The 22,653-nt window shown below is 31.6% G+C and overlaps 1 protein-coding gene and 2 non-coding genes across 7 annotated transcripts; 1 reads left to right on the top strand and 2 right to left on the bottom strand.

The window, feature by feature from the left end:
* Positions 1-864: 864 nt before the first annotated feature.
* Positions 865-21,724, bottom strand: NimA (Nimrod A). 5 transcript variants are annotated; one of them, XM_088243383.1, is made up of 8 exons: positions 21,557-21,724; positions 15,969-16,434; positions 11,398-11,524; positions 6,772-6,883; positions 6,162-6,279; positions 4,730-6,090; positions 2,480-2,587; positions 865-2,356 (listed from the first exon to the last, which is right to left on the bottom strand). In XM_088243383.1, exons 2-8 carry the CDS (start codon positions 16,061-16,063, stop codon positions 2,004-2,006), a joined length of 2,274 nt encoding a protein of 757 aa, XP_088099509.1. In that variant the 5' UTR covers positions 16,064-16,434; positions 21,557-21,724; the 3' UTR covers positions 865-2,003. The 5 variants fall into 5 exon arrangements, with proteins under 5 accessions (XP_088099509.1, XP_088099510.1, XP_088099511.1 ...); XM_088243384.1 differs by having other exon boundaries at positions 15,969-16,360; XM_088243385.1 differs by having other exon boundaries at positions 15,969-16,330.
* Positions 3,185-3,258, bottom strand: TRNAI-AAU (transfer RNA isoleucine (anticodon AAU)). Its single transcript has one exon. It is a non-coding gene; the product is annotated as a tRNA-Ile (tRNA).
* Positions 4,174-4,245, top strand: TRNAW-CCA (transfer RNA tryptophan (anticodon CCA)). Its single transcript has one exon. It is a non-coding gene; the product is annotated as a tRNA-Trp (tRNA).
* Positions 21,725-22,653: the final 929 nt, after the last annotated feature.

Below are 22,653 nucleotides of genomic sequence, written 5' to 3'. Positions count from 1 at the left end.
ATACATGTCTATATATCAATAAAAAATCACGTTTTATCTCTCTGAAGAATTGATATCTGTTGATACCAAAATTGTGTTACTGGACCATAACTTGACTTGATATTTGTTAAGTTTTAATTCAAATACTCATTAATGTGATTCTTTCAATAAAATTAAGATTCTTGTTCTTAGGTTCTAATATTAACTTATTTACATTAATTTATTCTACCCTGTACCTGCTTATCTAACCAATTTTAAGGAGAGAAGGAAATATTTAACATAAATAACATTGGTACTGTTGTCCAGTCTAAGTAAGTAGGCACCTCATCAAAAGAATCAAAAAACTGTATCCAATTTTGTAGGAACTCGAAATAATATAATCAATAATACAGAGATCAGGTTTATGATTTAATCTCATATGTTATATAGGATAGGTATTTTATACTTCTTTAAAATTGAAAACGCATTAAGTTTTGACTTTAGACGAACATTTTTGGATCGATGGCTACTTTTAGCTCAAAATTTAATTCAAGCAAATAAATCGCAATGATATTGATAAAATCTTCATTTTTTTTAGTTCATCATAAGGCTACGACGATGAAGATGAATTTCCTAATTTCTCCCGAAAAAAGCGTTTTAAAAAGTAAATCATAAAAAATAAAGGTTTTTAAAATTTGCATCAGTAACTGCAGACAAAAAATTGGCAAAAATGAGTTTAAATGCAATATTAAAACTTGATGCTCCAAAAAAGCTTCCTTCACTGACTTTTAATAATCTATAGCCCAAAATCCCTAAAATGTATGTTTTCATAAGGTTTACTGATTTTGGAGAAAACTGACCTCAGTTTTTTTTTTAAATATAAGCAGTTTGAATTGAAACACATTATTAAAAAAAATAAACACATAGTTTATTAATCAAATTATACTGTAAAAAAAAACGTGGCCATTATTTTTAAATATAAAATATTCAACATAATCAAGCTAAAAAATACTTTTCTCAAACAGCATTTAAGTTAATATATTAATCATTTATGGGCTAAAAACTTAATGTTTCTGCATGGGAAGGTTTATAACCTTCCAGGGCCCCGATTACAATGGAAAGTTAATATTTATCTTCAATTTTATCTACAAAGTAAAATTATGTTTTCCGTATGAAAAGCAGAATATGCATACATCTTTGTCATCTTAAACATGTCCAATGAAGATACTTAAAATGTTCATGGAAATATATTCATTTTCATCCACAAATATCGGTTTTTTGTCAGTCGAAGATAACTCTGTTAAATTCCCATTGTAATCGGTGCCTAGCCTCGGGAGCTAGCGTAGCGAGTTGGCTACACTTACAACCAATTAAATGCTGATTACGAATAAAAAAAAATCAAAAACGACAAAATGTGGGTTGAGGCACGGCAGATTCTTCTTTTTGATAATTAAAGATCGAATATTTATTTTATTGTCATCAATAAAATAAATATCGGAAACAAAATTTGGTTCCCAAAGTATATTCCTTAATAATTAAGAAGAAAAAATATTCTCCTGCGACATATTGTTTTTGTCGGTTACAATGTTTTGGTGATCATGGAATAGAATAATTGTATAATAATTCTATTTTGCGCTGCAACGCGCTGCGTTGTTATGAATTCAATTTTTCGCTCTAAGTTGCATGATGTTTTTTTTTTACTTCTGCGCTTATTGTATAGGTTTCTCGTTTCTTTATCAAAATTTGGTTTATTTTAGTAAAAGTGTTTCGGCTGTTTCGTTAGAATAACTATTTAATTTTCCCCACCTCTACTTTTTGTGCAAACGAAGGACATGCTAAAAATAATGGCTCATAAACGGAACAACCTGTTAAATACATGACAGCCTCATGTGTAGATAAATAATATATAGCTACCAAACAGTAGGTATACGATTCGGTACCTACGTACTTCTATAGTTTTATATGGAATATGAATTAAGTTTTGACACAATTTGTTACCTACAAAACTTTAGTAGATACTTATAAAAGTCCTTTGCTACATGTCTTTATAACTCCGTCACTGCTTCATCTCCAACTGTCAAAACTTGGTTGGTGCAGATTGGTGCAGGATGCCAACAAGGAATTTCATCATAAACCGGGTCCACATTTTCCATGTTTAGCGCGTGGTGTTGAGCATTTTGATGTTCAAGTTTGAGTAAGTTTATGACTGCGTCGGTAACTGGAAGGCAGATTTCTGCGATACCACATGGCTGGTTCGCGTCTTCGCTAATTCTGGGAAGAGTATTGAGTTGTGTATTACTGTACAAAGATGGCGTAACTTCGCTCTGGCCATGCGGAGGAATTGAAAAACTCGTCGGTCGCGGTGGCTTCGGGTGATCATAATGGCATTCTAAAATATCTAGAACAATTAAAATATATTGCTGTTTTAATGAAAATCATAAACATTTAATATCTACTCCATTAAACATAATTATTAATATAATCTGTATTAGACCTACGGAATACTGTTATATTTTCTTACCTCTAAAATTTTCAATCATATTTGGTGAAATCGCATGAATTATTACAGGTTGCATAAATGGTACACTAAACCTCGTTTTATCGATTGAACGCGTACTTCTCGGTAGATCTATAAAAATAAATACATAATTATTTCCATTTGGCTCAACACTTTCTGTTTTGTAGGTTTTTACTCATGTATGATTTCTTAATGTAGTTTTTTTAAATCATGTTTAATTTTCCAATGCAGGTGCATGTGTTTATGATAATATATTTGTGGGAGAATAGTGAGCGGCGAAAGCGGGGTGGTCCGCGGTCATTCGGTTGAAGATTTAAATATTTAAGCGAGTGGTAGTGGATCGCCTTGCTGTCGCTTCTTTCTGAGCTGCCTGCGGGTGCGATACCCTACCGCTACCACATCATAATGTTACAACTTGCATCTATCTTCGTACGGGTTTATCTACATAGATAGATGCAACAAAAAAAAAATGGAAATATGTATTATTAAACAAGGATTATAATCTATAAATGTTTTTTATTGTAAGATCCTTAGAGTATGTAAGAACGGATTGTATTAATATTGTTTTTAACACGTATATGGATTTTTTCTTCTTAATACCCAATTAAGATATTATTATTTGTTTCTCAAAACAAGTAAATTTATAGTTCCTTAATTAATTATTTACATTCCCAAGCTTTAGTTTAGACACAAAACAAAAATATGATGTGGCCCATGAGGGGATCGAACCCGCGACCTTCGCGTTATTAGCACGACGCTCTAACCAACTGAGCTAATGGGCCGCGTGGACATTCGGTCAAAATAACTGTATAAATATTTACAACACTAAATATGAAAATTTAGATGTATCACTAGTGAAAACTGCGCCAGCGCACGATCGATACAAAATAATTATTATAAAAATATAATAGGCACAGGTGATTCACATAATAATGCCTCTATTGGAGAAGATTTGTATGGGTTGTATTTTTATAAGTCTTTGTATATTATAATGAAAACACTACAATGAACACCATACAATTATTGTTATTTAATAATCATCCGACAAATATGTCAAATTTGATCGTTCTATTAATAAATTAAAAATGTAGATATTATCAGTTGCAGAAAAATTAATATACATCTATCTTCATATAAGTAACCAAAACCGTAGAATTTCTATGGCAAAAACATTTATAGTAAGAAGATTTAGATATAAAATTTAGTTCTAAATATCTTTCTGTATATCTACCCACTTTTTTAGTTTTATAAGTTTTGTGTAAGTTTAATATTTTTTATTTTATCATCTGACTCATAAGATTTTGTGAGATTTGAGTGCATGCATACGTTTTCGTACGTCTATAAAAATTATTTGCAGATTGCATAAAAAAATAATATATTTTATTAAAAAAAATTACTTATCATTCATAGAATTAAGAATAGACTTTAATTCCATGTTATCATTTATCATTGACGCGAATTTTAAGTTTAAAAAGTTATGTTTTACGACAACAGATGGCATTAAAAATGAAGGATTTGTAAAGTTTTAAACACTAATTTAAAATGTTGGATTTTGGCGCAGGAATAATTTTAAATGATTTTTCTTAAATGGACGTTAGTATTATTTTTAATTATAATAATGCAATGTCACTATATGTAATCCGGATTTATATTTACATATTGTGTTTAAGTACAGTAAATTTAACGCAACTCAGTATGACTCCGTGGCGCAACGGTAGCGCGTCTGACTCCAGATCAGAAGGTTGCGTGTTCAAATCACGTCGGGGTCAGAGCCACTTTTGCTGATGTAGAAAATTTTGTTTTTTGTTTTCGTCCTTTTATGAAGCGCTTTGTTTTTAGAACGGCACGGAAGCATTTCGTTGTACGAATAAATTATTTTCAACATGATTATCCCAGTAACATTTGCAGCAGAGAATGGTTGCACTGTGCGCTGTTGAAATTAATGACTTAAAATATTGATTACCTTCTACACTTTCTGATAGATCCAATTAATTCAAGACAGTAACTAATTGTTTTATCTATTTAAAAAAACCATTGTTCCCGACATGTAAAATGAATAATGTAAAAACTTTTCCTCCACTGAACCATCTCACTTAATATTGTATAAATGTAAACTAAATTTTGTCTTTACCAATAAATTTGCTACCAATGTTTATAATGAATTGAAAAAAAAGCATGTTATTTATCTATGTACGAGTATTTAGACATTTATGCGGTACAAATTATCAACAACAAAAAAAATGTTTTTATAACCTGGATGTGGACTATGGTAGACACTTCTTAAATAGCCAGTAGATAAATCGTCTTCCGAGGTATTCATCATTGACTGCAATTGATCCATTTCCATTTGCTTCTCTCTCTTGGTATGTTCTTGCCTCACTCTACATCTGGCTATCAGAACTACCACGCAGGCAGTTACAATTATAGCTACTGACGCACCAGCGGCGATACTTAAAACAGAAAAAAGATCTTCCCTTTTGTCATCGGCATCATTACTTCCAGCTACTGATGTAATCTGCTCTGGTTCGGTTAATACAAACTTAGTTTCTTCTGTTGGCTCTATTTTAGATATTGACAAATTAGCAGGCGAGCTTTCATTCTTTGTGTGTGTCAGTATCCTTCTTACAGATGTACTGCTTTTGGGAGTTGTAAGATCATTCCTGCCCCCAGAACTACTATTCGACTTTTTGCTGTAAACACTTGGTTGAGATCTACCGGAATCCATTATGATTCTTACAGGTATCGTGATCATCTTACTTTCAACATATTGCCTACTTTTTGGAAGTAAAGCTTTCCACGTAGTATTATTAATAGTCGGTAACGTCACAGTTTTGAATATTTTTGAATTGGTGTCATTACTACTTGCTGCTGAATGAAGGGTTATGTTTAATATATCTGACTCGCCTTTGTGAGTTTTTGATTGTTTTCGTTTTGCTGTTGAAACCGTTGTTAATGGTACCGTGTATAGTTTCGTCTTTTCTGTCGTACTTCTTGTACTATTGGGTGTCATTAAAAATACAGGAAGGTCTGTAGATGTTTGTGTCATATTAGGGCTTTCAATTTGTGAAATAGGGTTATATTTTTCCATTGTTGTTTTTATATTTTGTGTACGGGTCGTCGTTATTTTGTTAGTCAAAACCAAGTTTTTTTCGGATATAGTTGTTGTTGAACCGATAACTGTTGTCGTAATTTCGGGAAGTTTTTCAGTTGTAATTGTATTTAAAATATGAGGCACTAATGTTGAAGAAGATGTACTTCTTATAGTTGTAGGTTTAAATGTCGCACGAGTAGTCGTATGCTTAGACGAAGATCTGGAAGTAACAACTCTAGGAGTTGTTATTGGACTTTGTGTAAATGTTGGTAACGTTGTGGATTTTTCAGTAAAAACATTCCTCTGTTTGGAACTGTTGTTTTCTGAAGATGAGTATTGAGTTGTTGTTGAATTGTTTAATAACTGTTTTTTTGTTGCAACGTTATTGATTTCAAATATTGGATTGTTTGTAGAAATTTGTATATGAGTACTCCAATCAAACAGGGGTTTTGTTCTTTCATTTACGCTAGATATATAGTTAGCAAGGGTAGTTTTTTGTAATGAATCTTCTCGCAAACTGCAGCTAAAAAAAAAATTTAAAAAAATATAAGATACATATACAGGAATTTTATCTGGCTTTGCATCTTGACTTACTTAGATCCAATCCACCCGTCTAGACAAATGCATTTTCCGTTTTTTGCATCACACTGAGAGTTTTCTGGACATCTGCATTCTCGACCACAGCTTTGTCCCCAGCGGTCCAGAGGACAACCTAACAAAACATATTTATATATTGTAAAATAATAGAGGTTATCCTCTTTTGGAAAGGAATATCAAAGTAAAGACATTTATAGGATTTATGACCTCATTCTATTTACATGATTCATTTACATACTCTGCAACATTGGCCGTTTATTTTTTTATTCGAAATAACTCAATAACAAATATTCATACATTAAATTAACCAGATAAAGTAAAAACGAAGGACAATTGGGGGGGGGGGAGAAAAACAGAGTCAAAATTAGTAACTCGAAGAATTGCATAATGAGTAGTAACTCAAAGAAATAAATGAAATAAAGGTTTTATAAATATTTCAAATACGTAAACCTTGACAAAGAAGCTTGTTTGTTTTGAAACCGGTCGATTTTAAATACATTTTGAAAATACTGATTCTAAGAATTTCGACACTACTATAATGAAAAGAAAAAATACGGATTAAATCATCGAGAAACTACAATAAATGTTGTAAGAATAAAATACTAACCCTTATCGCAATTGTCACCAGTAAATCCTTCAGGACACTTTGGAAGGCACATATCCTCTTCTTCCTCAAAACCTTCACAGCAAACTTCTACTGTCTTGGCTTGCTGCACTGTCTGTAAACACACCAAACACTGTAAAAACAAACTTAGACAATTGATTTGATCGTTGTATAATTTTTTGACAATAAATATTGAAAACCAGCAATAATTATTTCTGTTAAATAAAAATAAAAGAAAAAATACAAATCCCAAAACATTGTCCGTTGATCTTTTTTATGCCCAACAACAAACTTTCAGCATATCTCTAAAACATACGCATCATGGTTCATGAAGCCTTTAATTTAAAATGAAAAGATGATAATATTATGCCGCATTAAAATAAAAACATGATGTGTCATGATTATGATATTTTTTGTAAATGAAGTTTGTGTAATAGAACCAGAACACTGAGCAAATGTTTTCACCTCGATTACAACTTTAAATGAGGAAGTTCAGTGGTTTTTAAAAAACCCAAATTTGTTAATACACTAGCAAACTAATCTAAACGTTTTTATTTTTAATACTTTTGTGTATTGTATTATCATCGCTGATGTTTTGTAATTTTGAAATTACTCCTCCTGTGACGTCACAAGTTCTCGTCGGTGAGTTCTGCTGACATTTAAAAGAAGAGCTTTCTAATACACTAAACGATGAAAATAATAAATGAATAATAATAAGACTACAAAGACAACAAAATTAAATATTAAAGTTAGTTTATGACAGTTTATAATTATCTAACAGCAACTAAAGAACTATTTAAACAAATTAAACAATTCAATGTAACTGAACTGTTTCAACTAGAATCCTTAAAAATTATGGATAAATTAGCCATTAATGTTATGAAGAACTAACACTTGAAGAAAAATGTAGTAAACATGGACACAATACGAGAATATCAGAACAAAATAATTTACAACCTTATAAAATGAGACAAGGACAGTCGAGACTAATAAACCAGTAGCTCAATCACAAATAACTATCGACGTACTTAAAAACATGCTAAGCATTTGAGCGATCACAATGAACAATAATGAACATGCTTAAGTTATCGCAGTCATAAGTCAACGCGTGTGTAATCTCTAAGTCAACGCTCGTGTCGGTTTGTTTTTTGTTTTCCTCGTAAATAAATACAGTTCATTGGCGAAAAATCGGCGTTTCCTATAAAAAATAAGACAATATATTGCATTTGCAAAATAGTAAGGAGTATCTAATACAAAAAAGTGAAAATTAAATTACAATTACTATGGCGACTGCTTTTCTTGACATTTGGCTTGCCAACCGTCGCACTAAGGAGTATTTAAACAGAAAAACCGGTCACAGCAGATAATAAGAAAGTTAGTCAAAAACCTCCTTAAACCTTTTGTTCTTTAAGCTAGGTAGTCGGTTCGTCTAACGGGAGTCATTAAAATTCCCCCACTCTCGTCCCTTGTCCACAGTGTTGCCAATTATGCGACTTTATCGCTAGATTAGGCGACCTTTTGATATTGAAAACGACATTTTTATTTTTTTAGCGACAAATAAATTCTAGCGACTTTTAAGCGAGCTGTCAAAAGTTAAAGTAAAAACAGAATCACTTGTGATGAAGAACTTTACTCCATAAAATTTAGAAAGGAATGGGAAGACAGACATTTCAAGTTTATTTTATTAAAATTAAATATTTTTGTCATTAATATGACTTGTAATTACTTATAACGATAGAATATTAAGTGAAATTACTTACTTTAAACATAAATAAAAAGTATTTTATTTTATTTATACCTTTTTGTTATAATGCACATGGCTATAGAGATGCTCTTTCACCATTTTGCATAGAAAAAACGTTCCGTATTTTTTTATTTATTTGTAAATATAATAATATATGGTGTCTGTTTTTTTTTATTTACAGTATTTCATCATAATTGAATATTTTGTTATTAATATAAAGATAATAATCATATGCTACTTACAATTTTTTTATCAGTAGCACCGAGAATACACATTTTTTTATCAAATTTCTTTTACTTTTGACATTAACTACTTTTATCAGTTTAATTTCTATTAAATAAAAACCTTAGAATATTTTTATTTTCTAACTACTAAAAAGTATTAATCATACTTAATCGTGCAAACTGCCGCCAAAAATCCTTGCCCCCCCTCCCATCACCAACCCCCCTCCCCCATGCCTTCGCCACCACTCCCTTCGTCATACATCTTAAGATCTGGCGACTTTTGAAACTCCGTTTAGCGACATTTCCTCGTGACGAGTTGGCAACACTGCTTGTCCAGGAGTCAGTTGAAATCCAAGCGTTATCGGAGGCACACGTTTTAAATCATGGCGCTTTCATTTTACGGACAAGTTTCTCTTGTTATTTTGTACTAGTGTGATTGAGTTTAAAAAAAAAACCTTTTAAATATAGAAGATAATAGTATGTACTTTATTTTAACATATGTTTTTTTGGATTTCCTACTTATTAAGTATACATACGTCTACGTTTAGGAAGTCCTATTTGGATATTAAATTTATTTATAAAATTTTCAGAGATAAGTGTTTTTGTTTATTTGTCTAATCTTATCTTATTTATAGAAATAAAATTCAAACTGTTGACAGTTATATTCTGTAATAAAATCTTCCGCCTAATTCCGCCATTTTGTTTTTAATACTCCAAAGTTAATGCGTTAAAAGGGTATATTTTTTCAATCAAGTCGTTTTCATTATTATTTTCTACAGATTCTTCAAAACCTGTTTATGAACCTGAAACCTGAAATTAACTCGCAATTAATTGTTTGATATCTTTAAAGGGAAAAAAATGGATGAAAAATTTTAGTCAATGAAAGAAAAATTTGTAGGAATGACAAAATGACCGGATGACTAAAAAAAAATGAAATCGTGCTTTGAGGTGTATTAAAAAATGAACAGCCTCTAGCTTCAAAAAGGAACATTTTTTGCATTTATAGAACAATGGCTGACATATTTTTTGAATTGCCTTACTAGTCAGCAGAACCAATACTGAAACCAGGAAGGCAATTCAAAACATTTAAAGAGCTAAGCAATGGATGATTCCAGAATGCTCTTTACAAATCACTGACATTAATTTAGAATTAACGATTCCATTTAAAGTTATTTAGAAGTGATTTTCAGCGGTTACAGCGTTGATGCTAACAAATTTGAAGTTTTTGCAAAGAAAACAGCAAAAATATACACAAATTTGTATTGTTGGCATCCCATGTCACCAAAAATATACAAAATTTAGATGCGTGACGTCAAATTCATATTGCATGTAATTTTACTGATTGGCCGGATATCGGAGGAGGCAGCTGAAGCCCGCAACAGGAATTTTCGACAATACAGACTGAAGTTTTTACAAATCGATTGTATCAAAGATGTATTGAATAGATTGCTATTAAGTTCAGACCCATATTTATCTAGTTAAAACCACGGCGGCAAAAAAAAAACATTTTCGTAAGAGGCAGGAAATCTGATGAATGGAAGTACACCTCCCTTCCCCCCAACTTCAGAAGATCTCGAAAATGTAAAAGAAGACGAAGAAAAATATGACAACAAACAGTTTGAGTCTGATTGAAAGGAAGTTTTAATTTCATTTGACACCGATTACCCAATTCTACACGAAAAATCTTCAAAATGAATAAAAAGAAGAAGTTTTATTTGGAAATTTATATTTTTTTTTAACTAACATCGAATTATGATCAAATATTGTATTTCATATACTTAAATAGCGAAAAAAACGCATAAAATAATTGTGACCGGGTTTTCTATACAAATACTCGTATGTGCGCCGGCTAAATGCAATAATTAGCATAATAAATAGTAAATAAACAAATATACTAGTTTTGGATTATTGTCCATATTCCCACCGGTGAATTTAAATATGTGATTGCGCAACATTATTATACGTCGCGAAACGTAAATATTTTGACATTTAATATTAGGTGTTCACGGATGTTCCATTGTGATCGCGAATACGATAAACAACCATGATGAGAAACTGTTATATATGTAGAGAATATGTAATTCGTAAGGGTTTATAAATAAAATTTAAAAAATGTGATAATTGTTCATTCTAAAAAAACTTGTGACGTAGTTCAAAGCAGTTCATTTTTATTAATACTATTTTTATTAATTCCTCTATATATTTTCGACAAACTTCGCGGTACAATTAAATGCTCTATTTACCGAGTTAAGGAAATCCATATCCAATGCCCTGTAGCACTGAACTTCCTCACTGTTAATACTTAACCCGTTTCTCGACAATGCATCCCATTATGATCTCATTTTTTCCCATGACCCAATAAAACATGAGTAAAAATGCGCTCAGTTAAATTACAATGAAACTTACAAACAATTCATAATGTACTTTGATTAAACAAAAAAAAATTGTTTGGGATTTTGAAGCCAACCTTCAAAGGTGTGAACAAATATTTTGTCGTTCTGCCGAGATAAAGGTTAAATCAATATAGGATGGAGATTATATAAAGTACGCCCACTTTCTTTTTAACTGTTGATGTTAAATTTTGCACGGTGATCAGGTATAAGTAGAATTTAACTCTATTTCTTATTGACTATAAAAGTTGTAACTTCATTAATTACCTACCTGAACTTTCCATTTCTCTCTCATTTCTGTGTGAATATTAGAGCAACGGGGTGGAAAGCGCGCGCACCAAGAGTAAGTCCTGATGATGACCGGCTGTTGGAACTTTACTCTGGTAGTCAGGACGTAACTGGAACATGCAAGAGTTGTGATATTAAAATCAAGCCATACTTTTCATTTCATTACTTTTCATTCATTATATCTTTTCTTTTCCAGGATTAGATGCTTGTTTTTAAAGGAAAATATACATAAATAAATGTCTGACCAGGCCAACTAAGACGACCATCGATTTAAAAAAAACATATAAAACTTTAATTATCCGGATTAATGAGCGCTAGATTATATTGTTTTTGAAAAAATACAGCGAATAGGAATCACATTAAAAACATACGGCCTTACTTATAAACTTGTCATAAAATGACATAAAGGCATTGCGGTAGAATAAGGATGAGAATACCATCCTTATTTTATTGGTATAATAATGAGGGCATTCCCATCTTCATTTTACCACTAGCCTAGGCATAACTTTATACTCAGTTTATAAGTAAGGCCCTTACACATGTTTAGCAAAACTGATTGCACAATTTAATTTAGATTTAAAACAGTAATGGGCAACTTTATTGTAAATGTATATAATGATAATAAAAATACGTTTACAGTTTTATTCCACTTTTATTTATAATTTTTACCAGTGACCGGGTTTCGTCGTTACTGACGTCGCCAGACTAAATAAAAATGGAATAAAACTAAACGTACTTTTATTATTATAATTTAAATGCAGTTCCACCAAGCAATGTCAGTAGAAATACTCTATCTAATAAATATATGTATTAAATTTTGTTTTAAAAACTTTTTTTTGTGAATAAGCTTGAAAAAAATTTCCTTGTTTTTTTTTATTTCCCGACAGCGCAGCGATCTGGATATTTGGCAATCCGGATGACTGGAGTTAGAAAAAAACGGAGCTCTATTTTAATACATATTTTATTATTTATATGAGGTCAGTGTCCACAAATTCAGTTTTTTTCTTCTAAAAAGAGTAAAAACTCTCCTTTAAAATTTATTATTTGTTATTTAGCCGACTTACGACCCGTTCGTTGAAACCGACTGAGGTCGTAAGTCAATGACTACTTCTATTATATTGCGACTCTAGCAATAACATCTATCTGAACTTGAATAAAATCAATATTGTCATCATACCCGTGTCAGTACCCTATGGAACATAGGTCATTGCATTAGTACACTTAATCCAGAGTACATCGATCATATTAAACATAAAGGCAAGATGATGAGGTAAGATGATCAGCTTTACGCTTCAGGTGTCACTCCGAGAACATTAATTACTGCTGTGTAGAACAACCTTTCAATCAGTATTTCATGTTGACCTCAAACATGGTTAGGGTTAGTTGATGCGCCCATCACTAAACTACGAGACGGACTTTTATCCACTTGATTTGCCATATTTAGGGTTTTCACCTGAAAGCAGCCATCGAGCTGATAGCACTCGTCCTGGATTCTGGTTTAATTTCCGCCTGGACCCAAAGGAAAACAATCAGTAGAGCTAATAAAATAATATATTTGTCATGGATTTTTTTTAGTGACAAACTTAACAAAATATGATAATTCGAAAATTTATTTTTAATACAGTGAAAAGGCTAATAGAATTTTACCACAAAAAAACTTTTTATAAAACCATTAAGAAATAATGGACATATAAGTACATGTATATAAAAATAGACAAATAAATCAACGTTCCGAAAAAGTAACGAAAATGATGGAAACAAATGTGTAATTACAGGAAAGAAATCAAATAATGTGTAGCTGTATTAAATATTGTACAAATACAAGATTTATTAGGCATCCGCTTTGGATCGCATTTTTTGAGAAGAAATTTAGAAGGTTAATTTTAAACCACCAATGAAATATTACATTGTTTGTATTAAAGGATACAGGAATACGCATGTGACCTATTTCAAGATCCAAAATAAAATAAATATTTAAAAGCCCTATGGGCGTAAATAAATATACAAATGGAATGTGCTACAAAATACCAGTCAAGAAAAATTATGATACTTTTTGGTGTTTGAAGCATTACATTTGTGGTTTTTTACTATGTATTTCCACATGCATATTTTTAACTTTATTATATTCGTCGGCCTCGTGGTGTAAGGGTCAGCGCGTTTGCGTGCCATGCAAGAGGTCTCGAGTCAAGACGCTTGACTCACACACGGAAGGTTCTGGGTTCGATTCCCGGTGAGAACACAAAAATAAAATGTGTTTTTTTTCAAGCCTGGGTGTTCTGTGATGTAATTCACCACTGTAATTGGGCCTCCTGGTCTGTTGTGGTGCGAGAGTCTGATTCCCGACATGCCTGATGTGAAATATTTATTTGAAAGGGTGTTTTTAGACTGGAATATTTTATAGACCCTGGACTGGTACCTGAAGCGTAAGACTGATCATATTACCTTCACGTAACAAAAATGATCAAGATACACTGCAATTGGTATACCAAGGCAGTGCCCTATCCACCAATAGGTGCGGAAAGGGGAATAATAATGAATATTTTCTTTACTAACTTTGTACAATTTGTGGAAACCTGTTATTGGTATTGGGCTGTACAATACATCTGTTGTTTACTATAAATATGGATGTAGGACTGTTGGTTTCCCAAATAAAATAAAATAAAATGGTTAAAATAAAAAAAAATTATGTTCTTTAAACCACTTTTCATTTAATTACCGATATTACCTGCATATATTAGATATATGTATGCACTACTAGAATTATATTTATTTCTAAAGTATATTTTGATTAACCCTTAACCACTGACGTACGTCTGAGAGACGGTCCGATTGTTTTTGGGTCGTATCTTTTAAAATTATTGCACCTGCCCCTCCCTCCCTGCACATTCCTAGTTTTTTTGACGTGCACGGTAGCAAAAACATGTAAATTTTTACGCCATTACGTCTGCGAGACGTGTGGTCAGTGTTAGTGTAAGTTTTTAAACGAGTTAATGTAAGTATTTTTACCGAGTTTTTTTTTTAGTTGTACAATTTTATCGGGTTGTGGTCCCGTGGCTAGTATTGCGGACTCACGGATCTCCACTCTACCCCAACTTGATTTTAATTTTCTAATAGTGAGTTATTTCCAACTCGTTGAAAATGGCCCTAAAAATCGAAATATTTGGGTAATTAATAAGAACGCAAATGTTTCCATTTAAAAAAAATAAACAAAAAAAGACTGCTAATAAACGTTCTCCGACATCTGATAGTTAAGTCTGTCGAATTATCGTAAAGTTGATTTAAATAGTAAAAATCGTAAAATAAGACTCTAATTATGGTTTCTACTATGCACCATGAAAAAGCCACTGACCAAGAGATAAACATTCCAGAAATAAGTTCATATTATAATTCGTCCAAAGGTGGAGTCGATCTTTTGGATCAAAAATGTGCCAAGTATAATTGTGCTCGTCGTTCAAGGCGATGGCCAATGGTTATTTTATACCGCTTGCAAGACATATCTACTGTTAACAGCTTATATATATATATATATATTGGATATACTGGATATTAATATAATATATATATATATATATATATATATTATAGATATATTATATATTATTATATATATATATTATATTAAATAATATATATATATATATATATATATATATATATATATATATATATATATATATATATTATATTAATATCCAGAAGACAGACTGATATTTATGAAACTCATTGCCAAAAGCTTGGTAACACTTCTTCTTCAAAAACTCTCCACTGTTTCCCATATATGGGGAACAGTGGAGAGCTCAAAGCACTTATTTTACTAATCCTTGATTAGTCTGCTACATCTTCATTCAAGCAAGATGAAGCAGATAACGATAAACTAAGTGTTCGTAAAAATTGCTATTGATTTTGTAATGATTTTCAATATACCTATAAAATAAACACTTTTTTTATTATAACCCTACTTTGTTTTTTAAACAGGTTTTTTATATACTGAAGAACTTAGTTACACCAATAAATAACACAAATCGATTAAAAAAACTAAATAATTAGGTTTCAATAACACATACGTCTTAGAGACGTAGGTCAGAGTATAAGTAAGTAAATTAACGTCAGTGGTTGAGGGTTAACGGATCAGGTTGTTGCTCGGAAACTGGTTGGTAATTAATTAAACGATAAGTGGTTGAAAAGGACGTTTTTTTTTAATGTAATAATTTAAGCCCAATAACCGCTCTTAAATTTTAACTTTTGATTGAAAATAATAAATGTTTAAATTAAAATTTTATAATAAATTAATTAAAATTTAATTTTTAAAATGTTTTTTTTCGATTGTTTGAGTTTACTGTTCACCATATTGTTGTGCCTACATTTTTTTTTGAAATTATTTTTTGTGTTTCTGATCCTATATTTGTGGTGATATACTCACGTGTCTTTGTCAACTAATTTCTCGTCCCATCACAACACAGGACTTTTAGTCCTATGGAGTTGAGACTTATGCCTTAAATAATGTGTAATAAACGACATGTATGTAAATAAATAAAAACTGTTTTTTTTACTCACTTTTGTTGTTCAAAGCACACGTTAGGTCCTTTCAGTCCGTGGATGCATTGGATAATCCCTGTAAAGAGAAGGAGTCTAATCGCCGAAGGATTCATGTCTTGTTACCGGATATTCCTTTTCTGTCGATGCATATCGTTGCTAATCACTTGTCAACAGTTCAATCACTAATCCGTGTATGGGAAGCCATCGGCGTCGGTAGCATGTGATGTTTGTGTTTACAAATCGGTAACTAATCGAGTTTGTAAATCGCCCGGTAACACTGGACGAGTTGACAAACCGATCACAATCACAAATCCATGTTAGTAAACCACCCGGTAACACTAGATGTATCAGCAAATCGGTCACCAATTCGTGTTTGTAAACTGCCCGATAACACAAGACGAGTAAACAAACTAATCGCAATTCATGTAAGGTGTTAATAAACGATCCGGTAACAGCAGATGTACAAGAATCAATAGATTGGTCTCTGAACGAGTCAACAAAACGGTTTTAATCTATGTCAGTAAATCACCAGGGCCCCGAATACAATGGGAAGCTTATATTTTTATAAAACCTATGTTTCATGTATCCGAAAGCCACAATTTTAATTAAGAAACGGGTGTAGAAATTGCACTTATTAATAAATGTTTAAACAATCTTGAAAGATTAGAAACAATGTATTAAGCAAAAACTTTGCATAATAAATAATAAATTAAATTTTACTACAAGTATTTTTCAAAAATATTCCTTTTATGATTCATATGGCGGCCTCCGTGGTGTGGTGGTCAAGACGCTTGACTCACACACGAAAGGTTCCGGGTTCGATTCCCGGTGAGAACACAAAAAAAAAAGTGATTTTTCTCAAGCCTGGGCGTTCTGTGATGTAATTTACCACTGTAATTGGGTCTCCTGGCCTGTTGTGGTGCAAAAATAAATAAATATTATCTTCCTTCTCTCTCTTTATCCCATTCTTCTGTATTTTCCTTCCAACATTTTAAACATAAATAGTAAAGTATAACTTCACAAGTTATTTGATTTTGAGGACAAGAGAATTTTCTGCATGAAAAAATGTACATATATTTGTCATTATTTATCTATAAAACAATAAACGAAGAAAAATATGAATTATTTATATGTTTATTAAATCAATCTGGTAGCACTGGACGTATTATATGTAATTACATTAACGAATGAAATTTTAACGGTTAATTGATGTATTGAAAATAACTATTTGCGGGATTTAAAAATGGAAAGCGAAAAAAAATATCCGTTAATTATTTTTTCAAACATGTCCATGTTTTTTGCAATGATTTTGATTGTTAGTGATTATGTCATTTGTAACAAGATAATTACTTCCAAATTTCTGATGTGTTTTTTCGATTCTTCACATGTTTGTTGAATGAACACATGTTATGAAAATAGCTTTTTTATTTATTTATTTAGATGCTATGAGGTTGAACTTACTAATTTCATCACCCTTCCACATCTAGAAGTAAACGCATCTCCAGTTCTACAATTATTAATGTTGTAAGTAATAAATAACAAAACCATCTGTACGCGTTAAGTACGAGAAATTGAACAAACAAATAAAAATTATAAACACATGTATTTATATTTTGTGTTGTTACATTACGTATGTATCTAAAAGTATAATATTATTACGATTTACGTTCTATATTGAACATTTTTGGATGAATTATATGGTAAGCGTGTTTGCTTACCATGCCAAAGGTCACAGGTTCGTTCCCGGTGTTTACGGTCTTTTTGCATTAGAATATTTCATAGCTTTAGGGTGCCGATTACAAGTGGAAATTAACAGAGTTATCTTCGACTGTCTAAAAAAACCGATGTTTGTGTACGAAAATGAGTATATTTGCATTAACATTTAAAGTATCTTCGTCGGTAACCTATAATTGAACATGTTTAGAAGAAAAAAATGTATGCATTTTCTGCTTTTCATATAGAAAACTTAATTTGAATTAATAGATAAAATTGAAGATAGATGTTAACTTCCCATTGTAATCGGGGGGCTGGGTCACGATTATGAACGGCTATCTTCATCGGTATAAACTAATATCAATATTTATGTACAAAAGTGGGTATATTTTTATGAAAATTCAAAGTTTCTTCGTCGGTAACCGGTAATTGAACATGTTTAGAAAAAAATATATAAACATATTATATTTTTGGTACCGAAAATTTCATTTTACTTTGTAGATAAAATTGAAGATCAATTTTAACTTCCCATCAGTATACGTACCCTGGACTGCTATCTGAAGCTTAAAAGACCGTTTACATGTAAACAATATAATATATTTGACAATATTGTAATGTCCTAGCTGTGAACGACCCTGACTGCGCAGGACAGAACCCAATGGTCGAGTCCTGGGACAAAACAATATTGCATTGTCTACGTGTAAACGACCTTTACGAATGATCGTCTTACCGTGATAAAATGATCAATATACGCTGTGGTTGGTCTACTAAAGCATTGTCCCTACACTTCATTAGTTGCAGAAAGGGAATGATGATCACCCAATAACGCATGATTTTGAGTTATAGATTTCAAAGTAAAATGTGTATTAGGCACTTTGCACAAAAATTAATTAAATTAAAGTGAAAGAAAAATCTCCCAAGCTAGTTTGAGTTGTGAGTGCTATTAAACAACGTTCCCGTTGCACATTTTGTATTTTTGAAACGAGCAGATAAATATTGTTTTGAAACTAGTGTGACATGATACATGATACCTTCGGATGGCGTATTCAATGTTCACAACTTTCCCCCTCTCTCAATTCGAGGCTTCACCCCCGCTCCCCGAAATGTGCCCCTATTGACAGTTTTTTCTTGTTTTTAGTAAAACTGTTATAGCTTCAAGAAAGTTGTTCAAGATGCATATTTTTTAGAATATTTAAAAAAAAAAAGATAATTAGTCTTCATTCAACGGCTTAAATGGTATTCAAGTTAATATAATAACATTAGGAAAAACTTAAATATTGTCAAAAAATTTCAGTCCAAGCAAAATTTTGGAAATAATTATAATAACTACGAAAATCAACTCTAACAATTTTTTTATTAAGTTTTTTTTATCGTATTTTAATCCATAGAATAAGCTGTCATTAAATACGTTTTCGAGGTTTTGCAATAAAAGATATTCAAATTTGAAATAAAATCTTTTAATTTCTGTTGATTAAAAAGCTCAATGCTTTAATGTGGTAAATTTGTGGTACCCGACCCCATGTGTCTCATTTTGATGAGTTATTCGAATAAAAATGACGTTATTATATTCCGTTGATTTTCAATGCATCGCGTGTTTGTATTACGTGTTACTAAATAGATAATTGAAATCACCAGCTCTCAAACTTTATGTTAAAATCGAATAAATATCAAATATCATATAAAGATAAAATTTTCCTTTTTTATGTTTATTAACTCAATAATTGTTTTAAACATACATTGATTTGAATTGCTTATTCATAATATGTATTTAAAAGATTTAAACCGTTTTGTAGTTATTCTTACTCTGGAATATGGGTGTCAGTACTATATAAGCTACGACCACTACGACCTGTGTTGATCTATTGTGACGTGTCCTCGTAAATATTTGGACACTCTTAATCTAATGGCCAGAAATAAGCAAAAGTATGAATCTGTCTCCCCCATAAAATATTGAAAAACTTGTATTTTTTTCTTAAAATAATTTAGAATTGGGGTTCGAACTATCAGTAGGGTCGCAATGAGTCACATCTTGCTAGAGGTGTGATTCTATAAAATACTGCATACGTCCAGTTACATTCCACCGGCAACACTACCGAATAGTCTAACTCGTTAGCGTCCCCGTCGCGAGCCCTGGGCAATGGGATTACACTCAAAACAGTTTGATCACAGAAGATAGTGAGAGGATGAAAGGAGAATTTCTGGCGCAAAACCAAAACCAACCAGATAAGGGAAGGTAATCCCATAGAAAAATCCACCAGAGACGGCAACGGGAAACCACTCTGGTCACTTTTTCCCAGGAATCAGTTTGGCTAGTACATCCAATAAGCAGTTGTCCCGGTGGCGGAATATAAGAGTAGCGCAGGACCGAGATGCTTTCGCTGTAGTGATTGCCAACATCGGGGGTACCTGACAAGGCACCGCAAGAAGAAGAAGATTTTAAATGTCAAATTTCAGTATCATGCGCAATTTTTCGTTTTATAAAAATAACAAGAATGCACGGAGTGATTTATGATTCTTAAAGTTGGAGAAACTTTGATGATGACATAGTTTTAGTATTTGAAGCATGGGGCATGAAGCATGAGTAAAGAAACACATGCTACAAGCAAGAGTGACATTTGACTACTCGGATTGGTTTAACATGTGTCCACGAACATAATTAGGTCTGCTAAAGTAGTCAGTCACTCTTAAAGTCTACATAAAGCCGCTGCATTACTGTCACGAAAACACGAACTATTATTTTTCAAGTGTTGAAATTTTCCCACAGAAATAATCACATGACACAACACCATAACAGTTACAATGAAGAATGAACATAGGTATTTGTAGTTAATCTAAATCTTTGTAGACAAGTGTTGGACCATAAGGCCATTTTTAAACCACAGAAAAAATCAACTCGACACGATAAAATATCATAGGCAGCATTTTTTAAAATAATAATTATTAAAATTATTTTATTCATTTAACGGCAGGTAAACGCATTAACTAGCACACCGTGAGGCCAACTAATCTTCACTCGATTTAATTTTGATTTTTTTTTTCTGAAAGTATAAACCAAATAAATTAAATTTAAAAAGAAAATATAAAATGAGTATTCCACCCACCCTAATTTTACCGTGCCATGTTGATTTGAACGACTCGCGTGCAACGAACCTTAAGAAGTTTTTTTTACTAGGATTGTCAATCCGAGTAAAGATTAACGGTTAGTTGCACCTTGCACCTCAGAAAGTTGAGTTTAAAAAAAGCTTAAAGGTATATTTACACCACTTTCGATCAAAGAGACTTATATTACAGTATAAAAACCGTGGGCCTATTTCCACTGTCCATTAAAACATTTAGTAACAAGGAAATGTTTTAAAAGGCCATAAAAAATGCACACTGAAGGTAGCTTGTAGTATGTACAATGGATTGTGTCATTCGGCCAAAACCAATTATGAAATATCTCCTCTAATACTATGCTTAAGTGAATGTATAGTTTTTGTTTTTATTTTTAGTATATTTTGTAATATAAATTATACATATGTTTACAGAAAAAAATTAAATACGCGTAAGTATAGTGATTTAATCCTCAAGAGTTATTTAATAATTTGTAATTTTGAATTATGTTTTCTACAAAAGACTTTTTCAAAGTACAATTAAAAAGCGCATACAAAAAACTCCAGAATAAAGTTTTTTTTACGTAGAAACGTCGTAGAAACCAATAAAATTTCATTAAAAAAATTCTACCATATGTAGGTATAATAATGCGTATCTGAAATTCGACTGATTAAAAAATGTAATCGAGCTGAAATTATTCGATTTAAAAACAATTTTGAATGTCAAAAGTTTTTGTAATTTGTATTGGCTGTAAATATTATGTATGTTATTCTTATTAATATTTTATTTTATAATCTCACACATTGACTTAATTCACTTCACAGTAACTTTATTCACAATAGTTTTCACAAACTTGCACGCGTTTCGTTTATTTTGTTCGATTCCAAACTTATAAAGTTGGAAACATTGTAAGTTCGGGAGGTGCGATATGGACACGCAGTGACGTCAGGAGCGGTCGGGATACTACTAATGGAAGGCTGGATGGTATCCTATCCTTGTGACGAGATATCGCAGGCACGAAATCAAAACGAACCACTAAAAATATAGTTAATAAAAAATCGTGTTTATGTAATAGTGAAAAAGTTCAGTGCAACACGAAATTAGATATAAAAAATATTTCCTTACACGAGGTAAAAATTAAAGCGTCTTATTCGTCATGATTGTATGTAGAACAACGACGCATTTGATTTTTTTTATCTGTTAATAAAATCGGTTATTTTTTTTTCACACTTTATTTCTCAAATTGGTTAGATATTGAAAGCATCCACCACATACCCGAATCCATTTTACAGACTTAATGTCTTTCTTTGGAATCACTCCTACAAGAAAGTTTTTTTTTTTTTCATTACGAATTGATTATATTTCATCCTTTACTAACCAAATTCAGTAAGGAAAAGCGCGAATAAATATTTACATTTACAACTTTCAATATCCCTTTCACTGTCGCTCTAAAACCGCCCGTCATCGTCTACAAGGTAGAGACAAAGGGAAGTATAAATAAAATAAATAAATAAATCATTCACCCATTTCAAACCCTTTTTTGTCGACAGTGATAGAAAACGTTAGTTACTACTCTCTGGAGCACCAGAACACCCCCAGGGGAAACTCAAGGCCAGTCACCGGCAGCGCACCCAAAAGCAGCAGACTTACCCACAGACTGGTTAGATTTATATTTTTTCGAACTTGGAATATAAAGTCTTTATATAACTTTTTCAAGATCAAACATAAAATAAAGTTAATGTCGCGTTTTTCGCACTCCGTTGTTGTTCTGCGATCACGACGAATTGTAAGGCAAATTTTTGTGAAAATGAATATGAAAATGGTTTTAATAAAAATACTACTAAATTTAAACGTCACAAGTTCAGATAATAACCAATAAATTAAGGCTTGTTATGTA

The sequence above is a fragment of the Micrasema longulum genome, unplaced genomic scaffold (genome assembly GCF_059751315.1).
Source record: "Micrasema longulum isolate JH-2025_06_02 unplaced genomic scaffold, ASM5975131v1 h1tg000210l, whole genome shotgun sequence".
Classification (NCBI taxonomy): domain Eukaryota; kingdom Metazoa; phylum Arthropoda; class Insecta; order Trichoptera; family Brachycentridae; genus Micrasema; species Micrasema longulum.
The sequence above is the reverse complement of the archived record's forward strand: the minus strand, read 5'-3'. Positions and strand labels throughout refer to the sequence as shown.

Excerpts from the sequence above, each read along its gene's own strand:
- NimA (XM_088243383.1), bottom strand. The coding sequence starts at position 16,063 with ATGAATCCTTCGGCGATTAGACTCCTTCTCTTTACAGGGATTATCCAA. Across the intron at positions 6,091-6,161 it reads GACGGGTGGATTGGATCTAA|CTGCAGTTTGCGAGAAGATT; the intron begins GTAAGTCAAGAT and ends TTTTTTTTTTAG. Across the intron at positions 2,357-2,479 it reads TATGATTGAAAATTTTAGAG|ATATTTTAGAATGCCATTAT; the intron begins GTAAGAAAATAT and ends TAATTGTTCTAG.